Genomic DNA, 25,098 nt, shown 5'->3' with positions numbered 1-25,098 from the left:
TTTGTTGTTTATAGCTAACTTTACAGTTGAGGAAGCATTTCTAAAGTGGTTTTAATTAGTTGCCTGCCTGCCTACTTGCCTACCTGAAGGCTTAGTGTTCGGTGTTGCACACCTCGGCATGACCAGCCCTATACTATATACTCCTACATATGGCCCCTTTGTTGCACATATTTGTGGAAATCATTATCATGAACACATCATGTTTTTTCTGACAGCTATGCTTTGCAAGTACTTAGATTTGGAATGTTCAACAAGGACTGCTTAACTGTCACAAAAGCACTATTATTGTTGATACATTTTGCACCAAACAGAAAAAACAAACAAATTACTAAAAAAAAAACAAGAAAGGAATGCTAAAGTCGAGCGAGCTCAACTCTTAAATACCCTGTACCTCCCACCAAAAAGGTAAATGAGAAATCACAATAAAAAAACAAACTTGATCTGCCTAGGGCTCAGGGGAACCTGGATACCAAGTTTGGTAATTCTAGCTCTTGCACCTTCTGAGATCCTTGCGCTCATACAGACGGAGAGACAGTCGGACATGACTATATCGACTAGGCTTGTCACCCTGATCACGAATATATATACTTTGAGGGGTCTGCCACGCCTCCTTCTTCTCTATGTTACATACATTCGCACAAAACTAGTACACCCTTTCACCCTTTGGGTACAGGGTATACAAAAATATAAGTAATTTCATAAAAGTTGCCGCAGGTGTGGAAAAACGATTAAATACATAGGTTTCTGGAAAAAATCGAAACACGATTTTCTTTCCTTCATGACTGTACTAATGACTATGCATACAAGTACATATATTAAGTGTATTTGAGCATATTTGCAAAACTTTTTTCGAGAAACTACGTAAACGAATGATAAATAAATGAGCTATGTTGTGAGAGTATTGTACGCACTCATATATCTAGTTAATGGAACTGTGATTTGACATTAGCTTTCTAATAAAGTGTTGCTCTATATTATAAATGACAGCCTCCAAGTTTTTGTGCAATTTGAGAGACGTGATAAATTTTGAATATACATTCTCTCTCTGCAGCAACATTTTAAGCCGCATCACCGGGCTTAATATTCAATCCCATGATTCTAGCATTTAATTGATTGATCAAGGAACGCATTATTTTTGCAGTGCAGTGGATTATGTTTATTATATATAGTATATATATACATATATGGCATGCCAAGGGGATTAAGTGCAATAGGCCTTATAGTTAAATCGCCGCCGAATACTGGGACTGTATTTAAGCCTTGGGAGTAGTTGTTGTAACACTTGTTCCAGAGGTGCAGACAGAGCAAATACCTATTTTATTTGAATTTTTGCAAACTGACTCAAGAGCTTTTTCAATGGCAATGGCGCTAGGGCCCTATATAAAGGAATTAAAAATAAAATGGCCCATTTTAAGAAATTATTTTTATTACTCACTTTTCCGAGTTTGCATAGATTATTAAGGCCTGGTATAGGTATAAGTATATTATTGCAATATTCTGCAAGTTTTTCCGGATCGCAGGTAAACGATCCAGCAGCACCATTATCCGACTCAGTGGCTCCCGGAGCAGACATAACTGACTGTAGAATACAGAGTACAGCCAGCACCAGGATGGTGGATCGAAGTGGCTTTAGATAGTACATTTTGCTATTTAGTTGTTTCACAAGTTGGCTGTCAAGAAACATGCCTTTGTTTTTATATGTTTTCTTCAGCTGTATTTTTTGATTGTCGTGCATTGAGTTAATTAGTTCAGCACGTTTCTGGATAATAAGTTTAAAATGGGTGCTCGTAAAAGAGTTTGCGAAGAATCGTGTTACACCTAACATTTCAGATTATGAATAGTTATTGCATTTGATTTGTACTATTTCAAATTTAGCGAATATACTATATGTTAACCAACATTTTCATGGCTCTTTTATTTTCCATGGTAAAAGTATTATTTTTTTATTGTATATTTTTATTTGAGAAGTTTATTCATTTGGCAAGTGATCTCGATTTGTGAAATGGATTGTTGGAAGTGTTATTAGCTCATCACATAAGGGTCTAGTTTCTCATATGTTTTCTTGTTATCTGACATTCTGAAATCCTTCCGCAAGCCTATGTAAGTGCTCATTTGGCTTGTACCTCCCTCCCCCTGCCTCCATTCGCTTGCAATATTTATCAAGCACGTTACACACCCAGCTATATATTAGCGGCTTTAGAGGGCGCGTCAACATCATCGGTGGTTTCTGCTAGGGTCAGGTCATACCCATCATCATCATCATCATCATCATCATCGCCATTGTCCCCGTACATTTAGTTGGCCTATGCGTGGACTCTAATTACGTCGCATTGTCATAACAAAATTGAGCGCATTTGACACGCAATTGCCCCACAGTTGGAGGTGCCGGTGACATGTGAGATATGTCCATATGAGTAGTGGATGAGTGGATGAGTGAATGGCATGTGTGGGTGTACGAGTATGTAGATGCAAGACACTCGGACTGTTGCATCAGTCAGGCCGTCCAACTAGATAAGAATTAATTGTTCAATGGCACGCATTGCACTAAATATGCGTATTTGAATATGTCACTAGGGGTGGGGCCAGGGCTTCGGGTCTAACGTTTTGACTTATGCCATGCGCGCCGTCATTTGGCCAAACACGCGCGCGCCTTTCGCCCAAACTTTTAATCGGATAAAATTCATAATTATTGTTATTACTGTCATTTTTTCTAATGACCTGCTCGCGAATTGCGTGTACTTTTCTATTAAGATGAGCTATCAAACGCACTTTGACTGCCCGCGACGTGGTCATCGTTGTTTGCTGTTAATGCTGTTGTTCTTATTGTTGTTGTTGATGTTGTTGTTGCCATCAGCACGGTCATTGTTGGAGTCGTTGATTTTTGGTTACGCTTCACATACTACTGCTAGTTATATATTTGGTTGGTGGTTCCTGTGTGGTTTCTGTATTTGTTTTGTTTTATTCACATTTGCAGCCAACGTTGAACACTTCCCCTCCCACGAAAAGGAAAACTCACGCGTAAATTATGTAATTAAAATTCCGCACCTTAATTCAGGCAATTTATTAGACGAGCTTTTGACTAATTGGATAACGATCTTTAACTATGAGCACTAAATGGAGGATACAATGTGCTTATAGTACTCACATATACACGAATATATAGTATGCCAGAAAGGGACACAGGCCGGGGCGCGAATGCTTATGTGAAGTGTGGAGGATGGGTTGGAGTAGAACTTATGAGTTCATTCCTAGGCCATGATGATTGCATATTTCGATAAGCTAAAGCAAACTAATTGAATTTTTACAAGAATGTACTGCTCCACTTAGTTTCAAGGCAAATCGTTTTGGTGAAACTATATATACAAAGGAAATAAGGCATGGCTGTTTGCCAGGATGACAACTACTATGTAGGAGGCAAGATTTTTTCTAAATCAATGCAATATATGGGAAGTGCTCACAAAATTTAGGAAGCGATAAATCGTTTCTTCGGCGACTTTATGATATATTTAGCCACCTAATTGAATGGTGAAAGACTATAAGTAGGAACACGCCCGACAGAAGCAGGCATGGCAGACTCCATCTTATGATCACAACAACGGGATAGATACACAAGTATACATAAGTTGTCATTTGAATAGTTGTATAAATACCGATAATTGAACTATTATATATTTTCTTTTCTATATTCAAAGCGAGTTCACTAACTCATTAATTCATAAAGGGCCGATCGCTACAAAAATCCCTTTTAGCATGATAGCTTTTATGTTTTAAAAAATACTGTCAATAAATTGATTTTATGATTTATTTATACGTTTTCTTAGCGCCTTTCTCTAATTTGATGTGTTGTCAAAATCGAATACCGTATATCTTCTATATCTATACTGGCCGTAGAAATGACTTAATCAACCACGCTTATTTTAGTTGAAGTCGAACTTAAGGTACATTTACTTTTCAACATTTGTTATACATTCAACAAAACAATTGGTTTCCATTATTTTGAGAATAATAATAAAAATTCATTTAATTTAATTGCTACACGTTTTCTTGTCGATGCAAAAAAAAATAAATTTCTTGCATTAACGAAAAACACCCAACATTTTCAAGCCATTTAAGAAGATAAAAGAATTCAGCTTGTATTAATATTATATTGTTGGCTTTGGATAAATCATATATGGGACTTACTAGGAAGTATATGTTTCTATATCGACTAAGACGGCCAAGTTGTGGCAAAAATATGAATCATAATTAAAGACGAGAGAAAGTCGGCGAGATGCAATATTCAAAACACCAAGCTTAGATGGAAATTAAAAAAAAAAAAAAATGGCCAACAAATGAATGATATTATCGATTCCATCTTACTGCAAAGCAGAGCCAATATCTGTGGACCAAATTGCACAGCATTATTAGGCATTATCATGATAATCTAGACTACCACTTAGTGGTTCATGCCAGCTTTATTATTTTTGTTATGTTCCAGCTAGCAAAGGAGGGAAAGTGGCTACCCAAGTTCATTATCCATTTGATGTGCCACCTGCTCCACGAACGCTTCAACAACTTTGCACACGGTAATTTGGCAACAACAACAACAACAAAAACTACAACGGCAACAATACAAAACAGCACTCAAATTAATAGGTTGTCTAACACCTGGCCTACCCCTTTGCCTACCCTCTGCGCCTGCTCCATTGACGAAATTAAAACAAAGCAAAAACTCATCGAATCAATTCGAAATGCGCAACAAAAACTGGGCACTCATAACAGTTAACCCGAACAATGGTTTGTTCTACGGGTTTTTCATTCAATTCAATCAGCAACTGCAACAACAGTAACAGCAACAACAACAACAACAACAACAAAAGTAATTTTCATCATTAAAACGAACGAGCCACTATACGAGACATATACGAGTAGTATGAGTCAATATCGGCGTACACTTGTATATGCTGTGGCTTGCTGCCCGCTCATTTATCGGAACGGTGGGGCTGCTGAGGGTTAAGCAGTGTTGAAAGCTTTACAAACAATAGCGACTGTAGTGGTTGAGGTGTTTGTCGAATGGTTGGAAGGGGGCCGCTACTCGGTGCTTTGGCAAATTACGCGGCGTGCTAAAAATAACGCGCTGGTAGGGTCAGAGAAGCTTTTTGGTATGCGCCACACGTGGAGCCCCGACCGGAGCTCACTTCGAGCGCAATTGGCAGCTCATGCGTAGCACGCCACAGCGAATTCCGTGGACTAGAGGGGAGTAGTACAGTGCATTGGGAGGGGGGAGGGGAGGGGCCAGTGCCGTAGTCATCGTCGCCATCAAACAAATGTACAACTATACTCGAATACTCGTAGCTGACCAGTTCAGTTTCGTTGGTCAACGTAAAATGTTGTGAGCCACGCTTTTTGCAATTGTTTTTGGCCTTTTCATATCGTTTTGTGTCATGGCCTCCTTTGGCTGCACATTTCCATTGCTGTTGTTGTTGGCGTCGATGCTGCTGCACGTGGTAAGTATCAGAGACATATACATACATATATACGCATATGTATGTATACTCGCATGTGTGCCAGCTGCCTGCATATTGCAATCACTTCTAGACAAGCGCTCTGGAGTTCATGGATGAGTCAGTGGGCTATGATGAGGCGGCCCATTTGGCGCACAATTTTAACGATGACGATTCAGCCGAACTGCCGGCCACACTGAACGGCTATACACGTGACACCATCATGCATTTCAATCCCAAGAAATCGGATGCCAACTTCCGACAATTATGGGAACGGGTGCCATCGCAAAAGGTCGATGTAATTAAACGTAGATAAACGAAGCTCATTAATTTATAAATTGCATCGAAAGGAGATACAAATAGTCTTACCCTAAATATTGAATCAATAAGGATAAATGACATGTGGTCATATATGATACCATTTTTATTTTTTTTTTTTTGTGTATAGACATAAGAGTTATATTACATTAATGTGAAAAAGCAAGCGCTCAATAAAGGATACTGATATACACATACATATGTACTAATATATGTAAGTACATTTACGCATTTATATGTAAGTACACTTTTTAGTTATCTCAAAATCGCTGGAAACTGCAATCCCTGCAAAAATGTATAAGTCGACGATAGCCAACTAAAAAGCTTTCAAAAATGTTTGCAATATATTAAAAACCAAATCATTTGGGTCTCTGCTCGTCAATCGAAATATTTGTTCTTCATATAAGACTAAAACTTTTCTAAGACAGACAAAAAAAACTTGTCCAATTCTACAAATAGGCTGATGAGACCTCCTTAAAGATTCTCAACTTCTTGACTTCACTTTACAAATCTCAATCTCAGCTGATCCTGCATATTGACATCATAAGAAATAAGCTCGAATCAGAATAAGCGATAGTTGAGCTTAAGCTGCTTTACTCTAATAACAGAGACCTTAAACACGAGCCAGATCTATCTACAGGAAGCTTCGCAGAGTACTCTCCTTTTCTAAATCGCCATATTTCTTATGATTGATTATTTAATGAACATCAATCATCAGCGACTGAGATTTACTTCTGTAAATTAGAGCTTGAAGCGAAAATTGTATTTGATTTGAGGTCTTGCCCTCCACTTTTAATGCTTTGTTTCTTCTGATTTCGCACCTGATTGATTAAGGTGTGTGAATTGCAGGGGAGAGCTATAAATCCATTTGATATATCGAGTGAGTTTTCCTTTACTTTCGGCCACTTGCGGCAGCTGGCATTCGGATTGGTAGCCCACTTGACCCATAAACGGCTAAAGCAATTGACCAGCACTCAAAAGCCTTCAATAGAGTGCGATTGTGGGAAACAATTTGGAAAAGTATGAGCGAATGAAAGACGGAAAACTGCCGCACTTCGTACAAAGCAAAATACTCGTAGCGCAGTTACAACAACAATATCATCACCAAAAGGAAATGATGAAGAAAAAAGGCGCTCCCTCAACACATTGGTCAGGTCAGCCTAGGGGTTGTGCTAAGTGCCGCTTGCTAGTGTTGTTGCTGTTGCTGCTGCCATTGCGGTTAGTGGCCAAGACGTATGGGCTACTTTTTGCTTGTCGCTGGACGCTTCAACGACAAACGACTGGCCAAGGCGCGCGCACACGCAACGTGACCAGCCGAGCATCCCCTAACCCTCCCCCCTTCCACTTCAATGTAGTTCTTAGAAAAGTAATAAAAAAAATACGACAACAACACCAAAAAGGCCGCCCAGGCAATGGTAAAAGTTTTTTATTTGCATTTTGTTTTAAGCAACACCGAAAAAATACATATATATATAAATGTAGTATATATTTATGCGGTCTTGGACTTTTTTCTTATTTCACTTCCCATCCCCGCCCTCTTTTTCTTTTTTCGGTTTGTTGTAGAAAAATGCACAAGTTTTATACTTCTATGAAACTTTTTGTGGAAAAACTTTGCACTTGTCTTGTAGCCGCCGAAAGGGTTTTACAATAATGCGCAGATACTTCTTGCACCCCCTCGCCATACCATTCCATCTATTGCCCTAACGCTTGAGTAGGCGTGTCATGTCCTTAATATCTTCAGCATATTATTATGACAAGCAGAAATGCCACAAAAAAAAAATGGGGGAAAAAGTGAAGGAAACTGCAGTTAGTTGAAAAACATTGCGGCCTCAAACAAATTCTAGTTAGGTGCCGAAACTTACGTACCTAGAATTTATATACTTTTATATACTCAACAAACCGTAACCACAATTGTCAAGCGCCCTTTTAAGCTCCCAGTCCACGCTAAGAAGCTCTTTTCTCTCTCTCTCTCTCTCTCTCTCTCTCTCTCTCTCTCTCTCTCTCTCTCTCTCTCTCTCTCTCTCTCTCTCTACTGCCCATCACATATAAACCCCAAAAACCAAAATAGCTGCTATGCATTATCATTAAAATAAATTATTAGAGTCCAGTTCATGGCGACGACTACACATATACACACACAAACACACACACACACACATACATACACCCACCAAACTAAACGTATTTTGCACGTTTTGTGTGCGAAAATTTTTTACACGATTTTTACAACTTTTTCCCTTGGCTAAGTACACAAAAGCATTTGAGAGGGTCGCGCTGGACTTGCCATTGCAAGTGGGTCGGGGGTTAGTGGGAGAGATAAAAACTCAAGTCAAATGCGTTTAGAGTTAGACGGAGGCCTGTGCGCATTTACTTAGTTAGGAGCTCGTGCAGACAGCCAACAAAAACATTTACACCCAACGCACAGTGGTCTACATCTTACAATATAATATTCCAATATATGAATTCAAGAAATCAGTGCAGCAAGAGGGGCAGCAGCTAAGCTAAATGAAAGTTGAAAATTGACTGAAAAGCAGGTTGCTTTGTGGAATTCCGTGATTTTCTTTATCGACCCGCACATATTATCCTATTGTCTTGATGTTGATTTCAAATTTCATTTCGTTCACACTAACTGGTAATGTTTATTATGACAAATAATTACAGGAGAGAAAAATATGTTTTCCATCCCACAGTGCACTGTTAGAAGAAATAACTTTGCATACTTTTAGGCAGCGCATGTTAAATAAATGCAGCCGCACAAAGACAAAGGACAATTGTGTGGGCTGCATAGATGGGTGTGGGGGGAGGGTCAGCAGCGGGCGGCAGGGTGGGTGGAGGCCCCCTGGCGGCTGCATGCGGCGCGCCACGTAATTTCTCAAGCAGCCGTAACCTAACCACGTAAAGCATAAAATATTTCTCGGCCATGCGTACCTCGCATCCCTATCCCCATCCCCATCCGCATCCCCATCTGCCATCGAGCATGCTCTTGGCTTTTGGTGTCCACTCCATACCCTTATGTCTATGGGGCCATAAGAAAAGTATGTCTAAGAAGTTGCCAAACAAGTTGCAGCCATAGCACTTAGGAGAGCGCGCGCTGCGACGCTGCTCATTTGAATACATGCAAACAACTTTGACCACGCATTAGTTACACAACACATAAAAGTAAGGGGGAGGGGGACGGGGACGGGGGTGATGGTTCTTAGACCAAAGCAAGGCCCGTAAGTCGACTGCATGTACTGCTGTCCAAGTAACTTGCCACATGCTTTGTGTTGCCGAGCACATGCAATTTGTAAACCAAAGCGCATAATTTACAATGAACATTCTGACCGGCCCATAAGTCCATTGGTCCGCCGCTCCGCCATTGTGTCAGTCCGCCTGTCCGTGGCTCCATGGGTCGGTCACAGTCACAACGCCGTTGCTAGAAACAGAAACAGACCGCGTTGAGACTTCGCCAACGCTGCTGCTGGCATGTAGCTGCTTAAGATGATGTTGGAAAACCAACTTGACATGTGCATGGCAAACAAATGCATCTAATGAATGAAAGCGGTTATATAAAAGATATGGTTAGATATCTTTTTCATTCATCTTCAAAATCCTCAATTCGACTATGTATTTAATTCTTTAATTTGGAATACCCAAAGTACCGTTGTCTTTCTGCAGTAGATGATTGCTGAGAATTTAGATTCTTCTCTCTTCACTTTTTAGATGTCTGCTATCCCTATCTTTAAGCAAATGTGTTTCCAAGTTGAGTTTTATGTCTTAATTAAAAAAGGATTTCCCATTTCGCTTTCTTTTCCCAATGAAAGGTTGCCTGACGGATGGCAAAACTTGCCGGTCGGGTCGATAAATCATCTTTGACAGCGTCACGGATTCCTCAAGATTTTTAATTTGGCGTCATTGTCTCAAATATTGTAAGGCTAATTATTTGTAGTTTACTTTATTGTTTGTTCAAATAACACTTTTAGCCACCTTTGGCTGTAAATTAAAGCATAGCTGGCTGGAAGCGCAAATGAAATTCCCTCAACGATTCCATGTTCATATTGGATATGAGAGAGTAGAAAATTCGCTCTAAATCAACCAGAAAATGTCTAGAAAATACACTAAAAATATATAGAAAAGGCGTTAGAAAATGGCTAAAAATTACTGCTACAAATAGCTATAAAATCCGCTATAAAAGATATAAAAAAAATGTCCACCAATTTGTTTACTTGCTGTTCATCGCGTCATTGCTTTCGTCACCGAAAAGATTGCCGATCCAAGCCCTCACTTAAGATGTTTCACTTCAAAAATATGTACCAGTTGAGGCAAAGTACAAAGTAGGCTCTAATTTACACATCGTAACATAAGTACTTTATCTTTTCATCATTTGCAAACTAACATCAAGCCCAAAAGCAATGGAAAATTTCAACAAATTCATTCAATCCTGGCCAATGCCGAAGTTTCCGGATGAAAGTCGAAAGTGCTTTCACGACATTCCGATTGCAATGCACTTTACTGAAGTAAGCAAATGGCTGGCCGAGAACAATGGCAACATTCCGGAATTGCTAGGTCTTGGATCAGCTCTTCATAGCAAATACTGCGCCTTAGAAATACAGCTTAAGTCGACTGAGAAGCTGTTGCGTGAATATGTGCCGCTAGCGTTGGACACACTGATGGAGATTGAGAATCTGTGCTCAGGGGAAAAGTCTAGCAACGAGTCAGTTATGGAGGGAAAACAGTCACTGCTCTCCAAACAGATTGTACAGACGGGTTTCTTCGAAGTGGACTTAGATATCATATTAGATGAAATGCCAGTGATGCGTTTAGATTCCAAACTGTATTTAGAATGTCAGAGCTACAATGCTGTGCTGCCATTGCTTCGCAAGAAGATCACTCAACATATGATCGAATTGAAGACCGTGATCTACGACATTGACTACCTCACTGATGAGAAGAGTGCGAATGCGTTGATGATGGAACGCTTGCATTGGGAGAAGAGAATTGCTGAAAGACGCGCTCGTGCAATGATCAGCGCTCCAAATGACAGCCGTGCAAGCGAATACTCTTCAGATGAGTGCCTTCCGAAAAAGTGCTCTTCATGTGACAATCCTGACAGCGAAAGTTCTTCAATTGACCGCCCGGCATTGTCGGCTATTGATCCCAATATTCACAAAAAGTTACTCTAGAAAAACAAAACACACACACAAACAACATATACATATTTATTGTAATTGCTTTTTAAATAGAATTCGGTTTCAATAGAATTAAGTTATTTATCTGTATGTGAATCTATTTTTTATATTATTTTTTTAGGCCTCAATTCTTGTTACGACTATAAAATAGTCGACTGACTAACAGTAATAGCCCCACTAAGTAAACCAGGCGCGTGTGGCTTTAGTGTCCCAAAAGAAAAGCTGGGCATGAAAAAGAGCAGAAAGAGGTGGAGGGGCGCCCGCTACAAATGTAGTCAAGTGGCCATGTAGTTGAGCAGAAGTCCGCACCAAAATAACTTGTAGAAAATTAAGTTTGTTAGTAATTAGAACACCACTAAGGACACCTGAGCATCAGCGTCCTGCTCATGCTCATGCTCATGCTCATACTCATGCCAGAGAGCTGCTCGTCCTTGTGCAAATTTATATCCGGGCAGCCAAGCGACCAACACACAGCACAACAATTAAAAGCCGTTGCCGAAAGTCTATGCCTGTTACTGTTACTGCTACTGGTACTGTTTCTTCTGCCGCTCCTTATGCTTCTGCCGCTTGCTCTTCTTGTTGTTCTGCTTTGGACAACGCTTCGTGGCGCTTCATTATTTAATTTTTTTCTTTCCATACTGCTGTGCGTTTGTGTGTGTGTGTGTGTTCAGGTATCTCTCTTTCTCTAACGGCAGCAAAAGTAACAAAAGTACCCAAGTCGCCTTGTCGAAATTCCTCAAGTTGAAAGTTGCCAACTTTGATGTCCAAGCTGCTGCGCCCCACAAAGTATGCAGCGAGTTTGACGACACTGGTATGCAGCAGCAGCAGCAGCAGCAGCAGAGGACCGGATCGGACCAGAGGACCAGCCGAGTGCAGGCCTGGACAGTGCGGGGCTATAGTTCTCGTTGTAGTTGCGACTACTTCTCTCGACTACTTCAGCAATGTGGCCAAGTGGTAAAAGTTTGTTGCCTAAGCAGTTGAACTTCAGGCACACAACGCCGAGCTTAAAAGGTACTTTGCGGTCATGCGCACGTGTGTGTGTGTGTGTGTGTGCGTGTATATGATGGGGTGACAGGAGAAATCATTGCTCAACTATAACCCTTCTTCGCCTACCAAGTAGTCCGTAATAAAACTGCCCACAAAATGCTAAACAAGAACTCATAAACATGTTAACCCATTATATGAGAATCCCGTCTAGCAATAACGGAGTTGAACTACTTGAGATCGAGATTTGAAAAAGAAAAAGAAATGAAATACCACTTCTAGTCCCGCCCGATTCTCATTCAATCGCAAAAATGAACAGCGCGACTGGCAATCGTTAAAAACATCTCATGTAGGAGTACTACGATTTTTATTGCTGCTCTGTTTTTGTGATTTAGTTTAATACTTTAGGTTGCATTTTAAGCTCATTTTTATAATACCAATATACGTCTTATTCTGTCTTTACACGGTACATTGATTCCAGAGACAACCGTGTAAAAAAAGACATTGATCATATGCAAAAATAGGTGATTGGTTCCTCTAAACTCTAAAACATATATATATGTATGCAGTTTTTAATTTTCAAACCGTGTTATATGAAAATCGTGTAAAAAAAAGACCGTGTAAAAACAGAATTAGGTGTAGTTTACTTTTTTGGCTCGAAAACTTCAATAGAACTTACGTAGAACAATTATCAGGCTTGTTTCCGTTTCCATCAAATAATATATGAGGATGACTCACCAATTCCAAACAAAAAAAAAAACAATTGCTCCGCACAAGGCACAAAAGTTTTCAATTAGAAATATTTGCAGTCTGTTCTTAAGCTTGGAACGATACAGAGAAGATTAGCATGGCCCCGGTCCAAGGATGACACGCAAAATCCTAAAGCTTTTCAAATTTTTGGGAGCTAAGCAAATCACACAATGTAAGTAACCAACCCGCAATCATCATCGCAGCGACATGTTCAAAGTTTCAAGTTTTTATAAAATTTAATAATTGTCCAATCAAGTACAGATCTAAAATTAAGACATTAAAAAAATATAAAAAAAAAACAAAATTAAAATATTTGCAGTCCGATGCCAAACAATTTTCAATCTGTATTTCTATTCTTTTACTCAACACTCAAGGAGACCTTAAAAAATGTTCGAATGTTCTTTGCATACTTGGGGTTAAATCACAGCAGTCCACGTCTCATGTTTTATTTCAACGTTATAAGTTAGCTACCAAAAACATTTGCTATAAATTTTTCAAGTCTCAACGTCTTCAATTCTCCGGCAATCCAATTTTTACAATGCAGACTAGCAAGAGCCCAAAAAACTCGCTCTTTTTTTTCGGCCTCGGTGTGGCTGCCTGTGGCTTTGCTGGTCAATTGCTATTGCGTCGCGCGCCTCTCCTGGCAACAATGAAATTTTCGAAGATTTGGCAACAGACCCCCATGTTTGGAACCCTAAGTAGTCGACGCTACTGCAACGGTGGCTTCCAGAGCAAGATGACCCGGCGCGAAGCGGCAGAAATATTAGGAGTGAGCAGCAGCGCACCCAGGGCGCGACTGCGCACTGCCCACAAGCGCATCATGCTGGCCAATCATCCCGATCGCGGTGGATCTCCCTATCTGGCGGCCAAGATCAATGAGGCCAGGGATGTGTTGGAGCGTTCCAGGTAACCGGTGGTGTTCAGCGAAAGGTGCCGGCAAATTTTATGATGCGCTTCTCATGCGCAGTCGTACCAAAAAGTACACGACTGAGCGGGCTCAGAGCGCCACATAAAATTTCGCGGCATTGTTTTGGGTAAGAAAAGTAAGAACTTCCGCTGAAAATTGAACAGTCACTAAGCAAATACAAGTGAGTTAGTCTGTATGTGAACGAAAAACAAAAATACACAATACGTTCTTATAACCGGAAGTGCTCATTAATTGTGTTTTAATTGTGGAATTTTAATAGCGTTAGATAGGAAACGTACTCACCTAAGTATGATCAATGCTGAGTAAAGGCAGTAGAAGCTATAAACACAAATATTGTTAAAACAAAATCTTGTTCCTCAGAGAGCGAAGAGTAATGATTGAAATACATATCGGTGCCTCTTTTTATTAAAAGATATACAAATAAACATGAAATAAAAGTTCTCACCAAAGCACATTGAGACACACGGCCGATTTTTTGGCATAAATTCAAAAATTTCGCGGAAGCAAATTCTTATTTTGATATTACTTTCTTAAAGCACTGTAATATTGATAACACTTTAAAGTCAGTTGTTCGATCTGCAAGGCTTTATAGTAAAACACGCGAAACTGTTTGCTAACTTTGCGAGCTTATCAATTTCTTAATTATGAAAAATAAGAAAATGGTAATAATGGAAATGAAAGGTCTGGGTATTTAGAAAGTTTATATAAAAAAATAATTTGTTCGTATTTGTTAAATTGTTTTTTGTGTGCATTATTGGTGTTCTTCATATATGTATAAAACTTAACCAAAGTGTCCGTCTATTGTGGAGTTAAAACATACTTTCTGCAACTATCTGCGAAAAAGTAATATTGCCAAATAAAAGTAGAATATTTATATTAACTTATGTTATATGGTTTTTGCGGTTTTTCGGGCACGTTTATTTAATAACTGAGATTAAATTCTGCTATGCATATTTGGATGCTGGCGCGGTTTCCAGCTGGCTATTTGAGAAACTACAGAAATCTAGGTTAAGTATAATATAGTATAATACTAATACATGAACACACGTTAGTAAGAAGAACAAGTGACAAAATCTGTGTCTTATATGGACGGTAGGAGTGGGCGTGGTTGGATTAGTCCAAAATTTAACACCTTAACATTGTGTAAGAACACACATGCCAAATTTAAATTCTCTAACTTCATTTTTCGAATTCATGCCAAAAAATTGGCAGTCTGGCCCCATGGACAAAGGCTTACTTGCCAAGGTCTACTTGCTCATTATAGAGGAATCAAAATATATTCTCTACGACCCCAAATCAGTTATCAAGGAAGTCCAAATTAGCCAGATTCTTAAATTGAATTACTTCTGATGTGCAACATAACTCCGACACCTTTATATTTACGCGCTAAGTCGTATGGCCTTAAAGCCACACAAGAACCAGCATACACATTCGCACTTGCACTTTATTAACACCAAATTAATTTCGTCTTAAAGCACATACCGAGGCACACAGTCAGACACTCTCCCGCACACACACACATGACTGCAACGATTGAATTTTAAGTAAGGACGACAAATGCTAGCAATCAAGTCAAGTCATGCCAAGAGAGGAATAAAATTAACTCCGGCAAGGAATGAAGGCGAAGCAACATTGTAACAATAATCAATATGCAACAGTCAATAGAAGCGAGAGTAGGACTCCAACTACGGGCATGCAAGCAACAATTACACACAGAATTAGATGGAGGAATGTTGTGGGGTTGGGGTGGGGCTTAAGGCGCCTGACTGACTGCTTCATAGTTTTACAGTGCGTCGGTTAAATGATGTGTAATCGTCTTATGTGCACTTGAATGCCTTTTGGCTTCTAATAGGGGCAGCGAGGCGGTAGACCCAACTAGCGGCCAGACAAGGCAGGACAAGCCAGGACCGACACAAGGCATTATGAAACGAGATGAAAATATCAGAGCCTCATCCTACCATACTGTATGTGTGGATACAAACATATATAGTAGGTGGTCGGGCCGGGCCGGGCTGGGCCGGAACAAAAGGTACTCGACCAACAAGATTCAATGCACACACAAAAGAAAACTTTGCAATAGGCTGACCACAAAATGCAGAAGAAGCGTCTAGGACGACGACGATGTTGATGACGACAGGCAGCCCAACCGGGCAAACTTTAATTTACAATCAATTCAGGCGTGAATAATCAACCACAAGAAACCAAACAAAGTCCCGGGCAAGGCTCGGAAAAGGCCACACACAAGTGAAAGTGTTTCCAACTAACTATGCAGGTCCCCACTATATCTCTGTGTGTGTGTATTTTAAAATTTAGTTACAACACAACACCAAAAGTTTTGTAAGTTTTCAGGCCAACCAACCAACCAACAAACAAACAAACAGAATACAGGCAAATAGACAGACAGAAATACGCCAATACACATACACACACACACACACACACACACACACACGCACGCACACCCCACACTCCACAGTTGATGTGCGCAACACTTCCGCTTGCTACTTGGCCGCTTGAAGTGTTTGTGTCCGTCACCCATTGGAAAGGGCTATCAATATTGTTTTCCTATTAAATTGATCATTGGTCAGCAACAATTGTGGCTAACGCACACAAGTAGCTGTCAGCCCGAGACTCCACTCCGGGTCTCCATTGGAGTTGGGCACGGCTTTTGTGTGGCCGGACAACGGTGAACAATAGTCGGTCGCCCGGTGGGTCGGTCGGTCGATTGGTCAGTGTCTGTCGTTGAGTGGCGGCTCAAGGGAACAGAGTCTGACTGGCCACTTTTTGGTCCGGCATTGTCCGGCATTGTACAGCATGTGCGTTAATTGTACAATTCTAATGAAATTAATTGAATGGTTGTTTGAATGAAGGCATGTGCCTATAAGTATGCAGCAATTGCTTGCATTTGCTGCAACGCTTGGCTGATTAGTTAACCGATTTGGGTTAGCAGAAACGAAAGCCTCTGTGAATCTTTAGTGCGACAGCTAGCCAGACATTTGCCAAAATAACTGTCAATCAATTTGAAGCTGGATAGGCTTACTAAATATCCAATTCTCATATATATACATACATACGTACTAGATATAAAGCAGTGTATGCATGTACGTGCAGGGCATTGGTTTAAATACTCTACTTAGCTCATTTGAAAATGTCTAACTTGCTCTCCTCTATTCGATGAAATTGCTTGTTTTTGTAGTTCCATTCCACATTACTTTAAATATCCCTCCTTTAAGTAGAGATTATAGAAAACTTGCATTGTTGTAGTAGGTGTTCCAAAATCTCAAAACTTTCTTGTTCAGTAATCTTTTTAAGAGAACGATTTATGAAATTAAAACTGCCTAGCTAGAGAAAGCTCTCATCTCAGAGCATTTGATCTGTTGTTGTGGTTCCATTTAACATTACTTTTTATCTCTCTCTTTTAAGTAGAGATTAAAGAAAACAAAATCTCAAGACTTTCTTGTTCAGTAATCTTTTCAAGAATTTGGGAAACTCGCCTTTTTTCACATCATCATAATTATAATATTTTCAAGCAATACTACATTACTAAATGAAAATTTAACTCAATTATGCACAATTACTGCTGAATGCAGACAAAGGCGCTAGACAACTCTCCCTTTCTCTCTCTTTTCTCTCTACACCTCATCCCTCATCTCTTTCAATTACAACGTAAGCCTATTTGATAGCCAACGACCTTAATAGGACTACCAGTCAGCCGACTTGACTGCACATTTTTCTGCATTTTTTTGTTGTTGTTGTTTTTGGTTTTTTTTTTTTCGGTGCCGATTCAGGAATGGCCAAACAGACCATGGGAGCATGTGTTGCGGCACTTGGGGGCGCTTAAATAGCATGCATAGCTCATTGCCCGCCACTCGACGTAGTGAAGTGAAGTGGCTATGGTGTGCGAGTATAGCGTATGGGCGACTGCTGTCAAAATGCCATTGAATTGCTTAAATACTTTCGACGTCGACGACGACGACGGCTACGACGCCACCGACGCCACCGACGCTTAATGGCTGGTTTTTTGGTTGCCATATTTACCCCAAAATTATGCAACACATGCCAATGGCAGCCAACGAACAGCCAACAGGCTGGCTAGAAGCTACGAGCGGGCATGAATAAATGGCCTGCATGAATGAATGTATGAATGAACGATATGAAGTGCAATCAATGCAAAAATGTTTTCAAGTGCCCAGCCAGGCAGTCAAATGCAGCAGCAGATGCAACGTCATAGACAAATGAGGAAGGTGGGAAGGAAGGGTAGAGGGAAGGAAGGGAGCCTACGCAGCCTAGGCAGCCTAATCGGTATTTGGAGCAGTGCCATCAGAGCTGTGAGTTGGTGCTGTGCGGGCGAACGTGAAGAGATTATTCACACACTATTGATTTCAAATTGAGTTGACTTCAAATCTGTCTGAATTGGCAGCCAGTCAGCCAGTCAGCAGGCAAAACAGCAACACATGGCAACAACGTTCATTGTATATACATAGATCTGAGTGAGGAGTGTGTGTGTGTGTGTGTGTATGTGAAACCGGAAGTTGACTAATGAATTTAATTTGCAGTGGGTGTTGAAGCAAATAGAGCGACAAACAGATAGGCAGGCAAGCCACAGACATGCACAGCACCACAGCGCAGCCACATCCAAAGCCCAGCCCAGCCCAGACAGGCAGACAGACAGACAGACAAGCAGACACAAAATTTCTCGATGCCAGTGACTGATTGACAGACTGGCGTTGTCTAGATGGATGCCTCCTGACTATGTTGGCGCCTCCTGCAAGTAGACAGCTGTTTTTGTTTGCCAGCCCAACAGACACTTAACAACACATTTGTGTGCATTTAGATACACTAAGCCGCAAAAAAGCCCATTGGCAAATGAGTAAAATGATGGCTCGGTTTCATAAATTGCATGCGACTTGGCATTACAACTGCAATCAGTTCCGAATTTTGGACAAAAGTTAGCCCAAGTCTGCAGTGGAATACGAAGATGGAATTGTGCCTTTAAAGTAGGGTATAAACTGAAAGAAGAGGAGGACCAGCTAGAGGAAAAATTAGGCCAGACATGCAGAGAACAACTCCTGCACAATAGTGTACTGGCTAGAAGAGATTACTGGAAAGGGAACAAATTATTTCGAGCTGAAGAGGATATTCAATGAAACGGCATAATTGTATTCTCCTATAAATCTGTTCCTTGTTGAATTATAATTAGACTTAGAACGGAAGGTCAATCAGCTAAGGCAGTTGCTCGATTGTCAGCTATCCTAATAACACTGTGTTGTCAACTCTCAAGGACTTCAGTATTGTAGTTATTTTCAGTGCTCCGGAGTTGGCAGTGATTGAATGGCTTCAGTTTTGGAACAGCGCTTAGTCAGGAGTCTTTTGAGTGAAGATGCAGCTATTTGTCGATTTTTCCATCATTAAATCAATGTACAAGTATTACCACATTTTTCACGTTAGCAAAACTATTGAAATCTTTTGTAATATTTCTTAAACGGGGCCCACCTTTATACTTATTTATGTAAAGAAGAAAGGAGCCGAACAATGAATAGCACAGACCTCCTCTAGTTGTGCTTTGAGCGCAAAAATTTGTATAGCAATACAAAATCTAAAGTAAGTTGGGAGAACTAGTTCTAACAAGCAACTTAATCGTTTATTTGCTGTTGTGTTCGACATTATTTGACAAGAACAGAGCATGCTCTTATTTTTACTTCGGCAACCTTTCAAATACTTACAAACACTACAAAGAATTCTTATTTATCTGCTAGCTTTCGTTTGGTTTGCAACTATCGTTACACAGCTACACGTAGAAAATATTAATTATTCAAAATATAAAACGAAACAAGTTTTCTCTTGGCGCTTTATTCTATTTGGCTAAACACAATTCTCTCGCGGCGCATAACTGTTAAACTCTGGCCAATATGCTCAGCATGGGTTCGATTGAAAATGCTAAACGCGCCATACAACGCGTCTTGAGCACCGGCTACAACACACTGATGGAGACGGCACTGTTGGCCAGCGAGATGACAGCCAACGGGAGTGCCCAGCTGGTCCATAGCCTGATGTGTCTAAAGCACGAGAAGAGGCCAGCTCCAACTGATGATGCGGTGCCAGTTTCAGGTTCGGCATTGGCTTTTTCTGATTGTCATCCGCATCTGGTGGCTGTGGTTTGCGGCTTTGCGAAGGACACCGATCTCTACCCGAACTACATCCAGGGAAAATTTGGAGAGGACGCTTGGTTTAAGACCAGCACGGCTTCAGCGGATGTTTTGGGAGTGGCCGACGGCGTAGGAGGATGGCGTGCACACGGCATCGACCCCGGCCAGTTCTCTTCATATCTGATGCACAGCTGCGAGCGGCTAGTCCATGGACAGAGCTTTGATCCCTCCAAGCCAGCAGAGCTGTTGGCTTCCAGTTTTTGTGATCTGATGGAGCAGAAGCAACCGATTCTAGGCAGCAGCACGGCTTGTGTGGTGACCTTCGAACGGCTAAGAAGCACCCTACACGCGGCTAATATTGGGGACAGTGGATTTCTAGTGCTGCGCAACGGCGCCATAGTCTGTCGCTCGCGAGAACAGCAGCACTTTTTCAACACACCATACCAGCTGTCGATGCCGCCTCCCGGACATAACCTTCAAGTGCTATCAGATGGGCCGGAGTGCGCAGAAATTTTATGTCTTGCAGTAAAACCCGGCGATGTTATATTGCTGGCAACCGACGGTATCTTTGACAATGTGTCCGATGACTTACTACTCCAAGTAGTTAGTGAACTGGAGGGCGTCAACGATCCCGTACAATTGCAGATGGCCGCCAACTGTTTAGCCTTGATGGCACGAATGCTCAGCTTCAACTCGGACTATATCTCGCCCTTTACTCTAAATGCTCGACGCAACAATATCGAGGCCATTGGCGGCAAGCCGGATGACATTACAGTCATTTTGGCCACCGTAGTTGAGTGAATGCTGTATGTTGTTACCATGTTCCCGTCCTGGAAACGGTCACTGGTTTCTCCGCAGACAAATTGAGCCTCTGATTCAAATTGTGTGTAGAAAAGTTTGGTGATTGTTGTCACGACTCGGAACGTGAAGACGAACACGTTTCCAAATTTGCAAGTCCCACACTTTAAATATAAGGATATTTATGTATATTTTGTGTATGTTAAAGTGTCCCATCAAATTGTTTAATCGAGTGGTCTCAAGGAATTATTATACCATAACTACAAGCTAGAAGAAAATACAATTACCAGCAATGAAGAACCCCATACTTTGTCTTAATTGTGTTTTATCTGATGATTTAAATTAAGGTTAGTTACATTTCTGATAAAGATTTTAACATCAAATTGGGGAAAAGAATGTTCATATTTTTGATGAAACGCAGTAACGAGCATTCTTCTTGAACAGCTTGCAGAATTTTGTGTAATTTAAATTTATTTAATAAATATTTGTGACTAGCAGTCCTAAACCTTTGGGCAAATTGAAAATGCACTGCCTTTATTCGGGATCTGGAACCCTCTCGATGGCTTATGATAACGTTTCGGAAGAGTTTTAATGAATCTCTCTCTCAGTACGTAATCTGGAAGACTCTACCACGTACATTAATGTATAAACAAATTTTCGCATAGTGCTATTATATGTGTTACATGGATAAGTTAAGATAAGATATTATGCAAATGTTAGTCCCAGTAATCAATCTTTTCAGTTATTTATAATCTTTATTTGTAGCAAAGAGTGCTATCAATATGCTCGAAATATCTAGTGAGTTTCTACTTTCCAAGAATCGTATTTTTAGATAACCCATGGAATCATAATATCCATCCCCTTTATAGCTAGACAATGTAACCGATCCAGCTTACACCCCTTTACCAAAATCACATAACTCAGTCGTGCATATGAAGTAAATTCCGTTAAAGCCTATTCGCAACTGCTGTGGCAATGATTGTTTTTGGCATAATTGAAAAATGTTGCCAACATTTTGATTTCCAATATGTTGTATGTCGACATGATATCCCCCCTCTCCTTCCAAAATTGGTCAGTGGTGAGCGCTGGGGGCGCCATTATAAATGGGCGAACAACAACGTTGAATGCGAAATTTTTCGGCTAAAAAATTTCACACGTTGGACGCGTTGTCGCACATGTTGCCAGTGTTCAGTTTTTGTTGCTGTTGTTGCTTTTGCTGCTGCCTAAACCACTTCCGTGCAGCCATCAAACACAGTGCCATCATCCATGGTCAGACCGACTGGCCGACCGACCGACCGACCGGCCAGCCCAGACCAGACCAGAACATTCGGTCCGTTCGGCCCATTCTGCCCAGCACTAGGCACATTTACCGTTAGCATATCAATAACACTGGCTGCGTCAAGGACCCAGACTCATAAAATATGGCAATGGGCGCACGTCACAATCTACACGTGAACGTGACACGCCTGATGCGAGCGACGCCTGCTGCCTGTCTCCCTTTCCCGCGCCACTGACTACCTGCTGCCCCGCCACCCCCCACGCCCCTACACCTCCGCACCACCCGCTCCGACTGGCCAAAGGCCCACGACCCACGACCCACGACCCACGAACCGTTTGATTTCGCATTTCATGCAAATTTTTGGTGGCAGACGACAGCGGCAGCAGCAGCAGTAGCAGCAACAACAACAACAACGCAGAGGTGAAATGAAAACGACGACGCGTCCATGGACGCTGTCGCATCATCGGAAATGAATCATTTGCTTCGTTTGTTGGCATCCGTTTGGCGCTTATTTCCGTTGCGTCGCTCGTTTTCTGGCCTAAACCTGTGTACAAGGTGCGAGCTGGGAGAGTCGTGCGACCGCGTCGTCAACGATCCACCAACACCAACGGCAACACCAACGGACGGACATGTGTGCACGGCACGCTTCCGTGACACAACACGGCCGGAGCCACAGTTCTTTTTTCTTTTCATTGCTGTTACTGCTACTGTTGCTGTTGTTGTTGCCTTTTCTCGCCGTGACTTTGACACCTGCCGTAGTGTAAAATGCCAGTGTTGCTCGTATGCCGGGCTGTTGATTATCCGTTATCCGTTTTTGGAAAGCTATCTCGCTAGTGGCATCTACACTACTAGAAACAAAGTACCTTCTTAATGCATCTACTCTTTACATATTTCAATAAAACCTTAAACGCGCGCCACGGTTAATTGTTAATTGTTTTGGTCACACAGGCACACACATTTATGCTACTTTGCAACACTACTTTGTTTTATATCGATTTCTGATTGGCAGTAACATTAATTTCATGACTTACTTATGGAGTTTGTGTAGAAACTATATCTCTCTCTCTCTCTCTCTCTCTCTCTCTCTCTCTCTCTCTCTATCTATCTTATTTATTAATTTGTCATTACAAATTCAAGTAAGCCATGAAAAATGAATGTAAACAATATTATATGAAAATACTTAGAAAATCAAACCACCTTTTAATTATTAAAAAAGTTAAAATTCTGTTCAATAATGTGTTTTTGTTTTTGAATCTGCAACGTAATAACTGTAATTACTTTTGCGATAAACAATGAGAATACTAATTATATATGTATTTTTAAAGAGAGTGGGAGAAAATGTATTTATCTGATGTTCTTATATCTAAGCTTCAGCGGTGGGATTTATTTTTTAAAGTGTGCAGTCAACCCGCATTGTGAGCAACCGCTGTCCACCCATTCATTCATCCATGCATTCATCTACCCATCCATCCATCCATCCATCTATCCATCCGTTTGTCCGCACTCATTTGAGTCCCGCATAAATCAATTGCACTTGTCATCAACTCAATTAATTTTTGGCAAACAAAGTGCAGTAAATCAATTGCTTTGGCAGCTTGGCCCTTGGCCCTCTGACATGCCCAGCATTCAACTCGTTCGTCTCTCTTCCCGCTCTCGTCTCTTCTGTATGTCTGTTCTGTCCTGTCCTTTGCGTTACTGATGCTCCCTTTTTGGTATTTTTTTCTTATTTTTTTTTTTTGTTTCGTTTGTCATTGGCATTTTTTGTCATTGGTTTGGAGGGAGAGAGAGAGAGCACAGTTTTTACGAGTTTGTATGTATACAAGTATGTATATATGTACATATTTGGTTCCTTCTGTTTTACCAAGTGGACTGCATTCAGGCGAAGAGCAGCAGAAGCAGGAGCAGGAGTAGGAGCTGCCGTACCGAGCAGGGCCGTAGAGTCGACTGTCCATTTTATGAGCCGCCGCCCCATACATGCATGTTGACACTGTATCAAATGGGGTTAAAAAGTGATTAAAGTAGGTTTGGCAAATGTCAACAATGTCCATGCAGTGGCCGTTGGAATCGCGATGAGCTGCGGGCTGGGCGACACCAGAGAGTTTGGGACAGAGGGGCTTAGGCGTGTAACTGTCGTGCGAATGCTCTTGACGTTTCGGTATGCAGCCAACGACAGCAACAGAAACAACAACAACAACTAACCGACAACCATCGAATCCACCCATTGACCACTGGAGCCCTTCCCCCCTTCCACCCTCCCTCCGGTCAGCCCCGCATTGAGCGCTTCGTATATTCTGTGCTGCCTGATTCGATTTGCAATTTTTTACATCATATGCTCGGCCCCCGCTCCACCATCACCGACCATCACCGACCACCGCTGACCCTTTGCAAGGACCGAACTGACTGTCTGCCTGGCTGTCTGTCTGTCTGTCGACTTGGACAGGGAGCGTTAAATTATGCAATGTTTTTTTTTTTCTATTTTTCTTGCAGCTATGTAAAAATTGAATTTATGCATTTGAGCTGCTCGGACACAATGGTTGGACTCAGCCATGCACATCAGTTCTGGCTCTGGGGATGGAGGTGTGTGTCTGTGTATCGACTTGCAGAAAATACTTTGCATGTACTTATTAGAGGGATAATAGTGGTTTCATTAAAGCCATTAATGGAATCTTTATTTGATTAGACACAATTTTGACAAGAGCATTCGCAATGCGGCCTATATCGGGATTATTGTTGGCTTCCTTTTCAGTGTCAGCAACCACTCATCAATCAACTAATTATTTAACAAATATACTATATATGCACATCTCGGTACTTAAGAATCAATGCTTCCCTTCTCCCTGCTACCCCTCTCTAAATAAACCCACAATATAAATGATGTTTTTGGAAATTCTAACCAAAATTTATTCCAATGAAAAGCATAATAAACGGGGCGTGATGAAGATCTGAGCGTCTGTTCCGATTCCTTTTTTGACTTCAGACTCTCAGCTTTGCCTGTTGGCGCCCTATCAGTACGATCACACGACAATGTGGAACTGATAATGGAATTGCAGTTGGGCTTCGGCATTACAATCAATATAATGCACCGATCACCACAGGAAAACATCAATTAGTTCGACTTCCCCGCTGCTTTCTCACTGTGATACATAGATACGACGACTTATGGAGACTTCAGTCTCAATAACGAGGCGCAGCGTTCACCGCAGTCGAGAGTGTGACGGGATTGTATTAGAGATCTGAAAAAAAT

The 25,098-nt window shown here is 41.1% G+C and overlaps 4 protein-coding genes and 1 non-coding gene across 5 annotated transcripts; 4 read left to right on the top strand and 1 right to left on the bottom strand.

Annotated features, from left to right (window-relative positions):
- Positions 1-1,132: 1,132 nt before the first annotated feature.
- LOC115629378 lies at positions 1,133-1,648 on the bottom strand. The gene is made up of 2 exons (XM_030525833.1): positions 1,436-1,648; positions 1,133-1,376 (listed from the first exon to the last, which is right to left on the bottom strand). Exons 1-2 carry the CDS (start codon positions 1,640-1,642, stop codon positions 1,254-1,256), a joined length of 330 nt encoding a protein of 109 aa, XP_030381693.1. The 5' UTR covers positions 1,643-1,648; the 3' UTR covers positions 1,133-1,253.
- A 3,699-nt stretch (positions 1,649-5,347) lies between these two features.
- LOC115629381 lies at positions 5,348-5,966 on the top strand. The gene is made up of 2 exons (XM_030525835.1): positions 5,348-5,486; positions 5,578-5,966. Exons 1-2 carry the CDS (start codon positions 5,424-5,426, stop codon positions 5,797-5,799), a joined length of 285 nt encoding a protein of 94 aa, XP_030381695.1. The 5' UTR covers positions 5,348-5,423; the 3' UTR covers positions 5,800-5,966.
- Positions 5,967-12,749: 6,783 nt separating this feature from the next.
- Positions 12,750-12,852, top strand: LOC115629393. The gene has a single exon (XR_003995898.1). It is a non-coding gene; the product is annotated as a U6 spliceosomal RNA (small nuclear RNA).
- Positions 12,853-13,141: 289 nt separating this feature from the next.
- LOC115629325 (mitochondrial import inner membrane translocase subunit TIM14) lies at positions 13,142-13,613 on the top strand. Its single transcript, XM_030525773.1, has one exon. It carries the CDS (start codon positions 13,242-13,244, stop codon positions 13,611-13,613), a length of 372 nt encoding a protein of 123 aa, XP_030381633.1. The 5' UTR covers positions 13,142-13,241.
- Positions 13,614-19,661: 6,048 nt separating this feature from the next.
- Positions 19,662-20,880, top strand: LOC115629373 (protein phosphatase PTC7 homolog). Its single transcript, XM_030525831.1, has one exon. It carries the CDS (start codon positions 19,682-19,684, stop codon positions 20,576-20,578), a length of 897 nt encoding a protein of 298 aa, XP_030381691.1. The 5' UTR covers positions 19,662-19,681; the 3' UTR covers positions 20,579-20,880.
- Positions 20,881-25,098: the final 4,218 nt, after the last annotated feature.

The sequence above is a fragment of the Scaptodrosophila lebanonensis genome, unplaced genomic scaffold, assembly GCF_003285725.1.
Source record: "Scaptodrosophila lebanonensis strain 11010-0011.00,11010-0021.00 unplaced genomic scaffold, SlebRS2 tig00000142-arrow-arrow-pilon, whole genome shotgun sequence".
In the NCBI taxonomy this organism is placed as follows: Eukaryota; Metazoa; Arthropoda; class Insecta; order Diptera; family Drosophilidae; genus Scaptodrosophila; species Scaptodrosophila lebanonensis.
The sequence above is the reverse complement of the archived record's forward strand: the minus strand, read 5'-3'. Positions and strand labels throughout refer to the sequence as shown.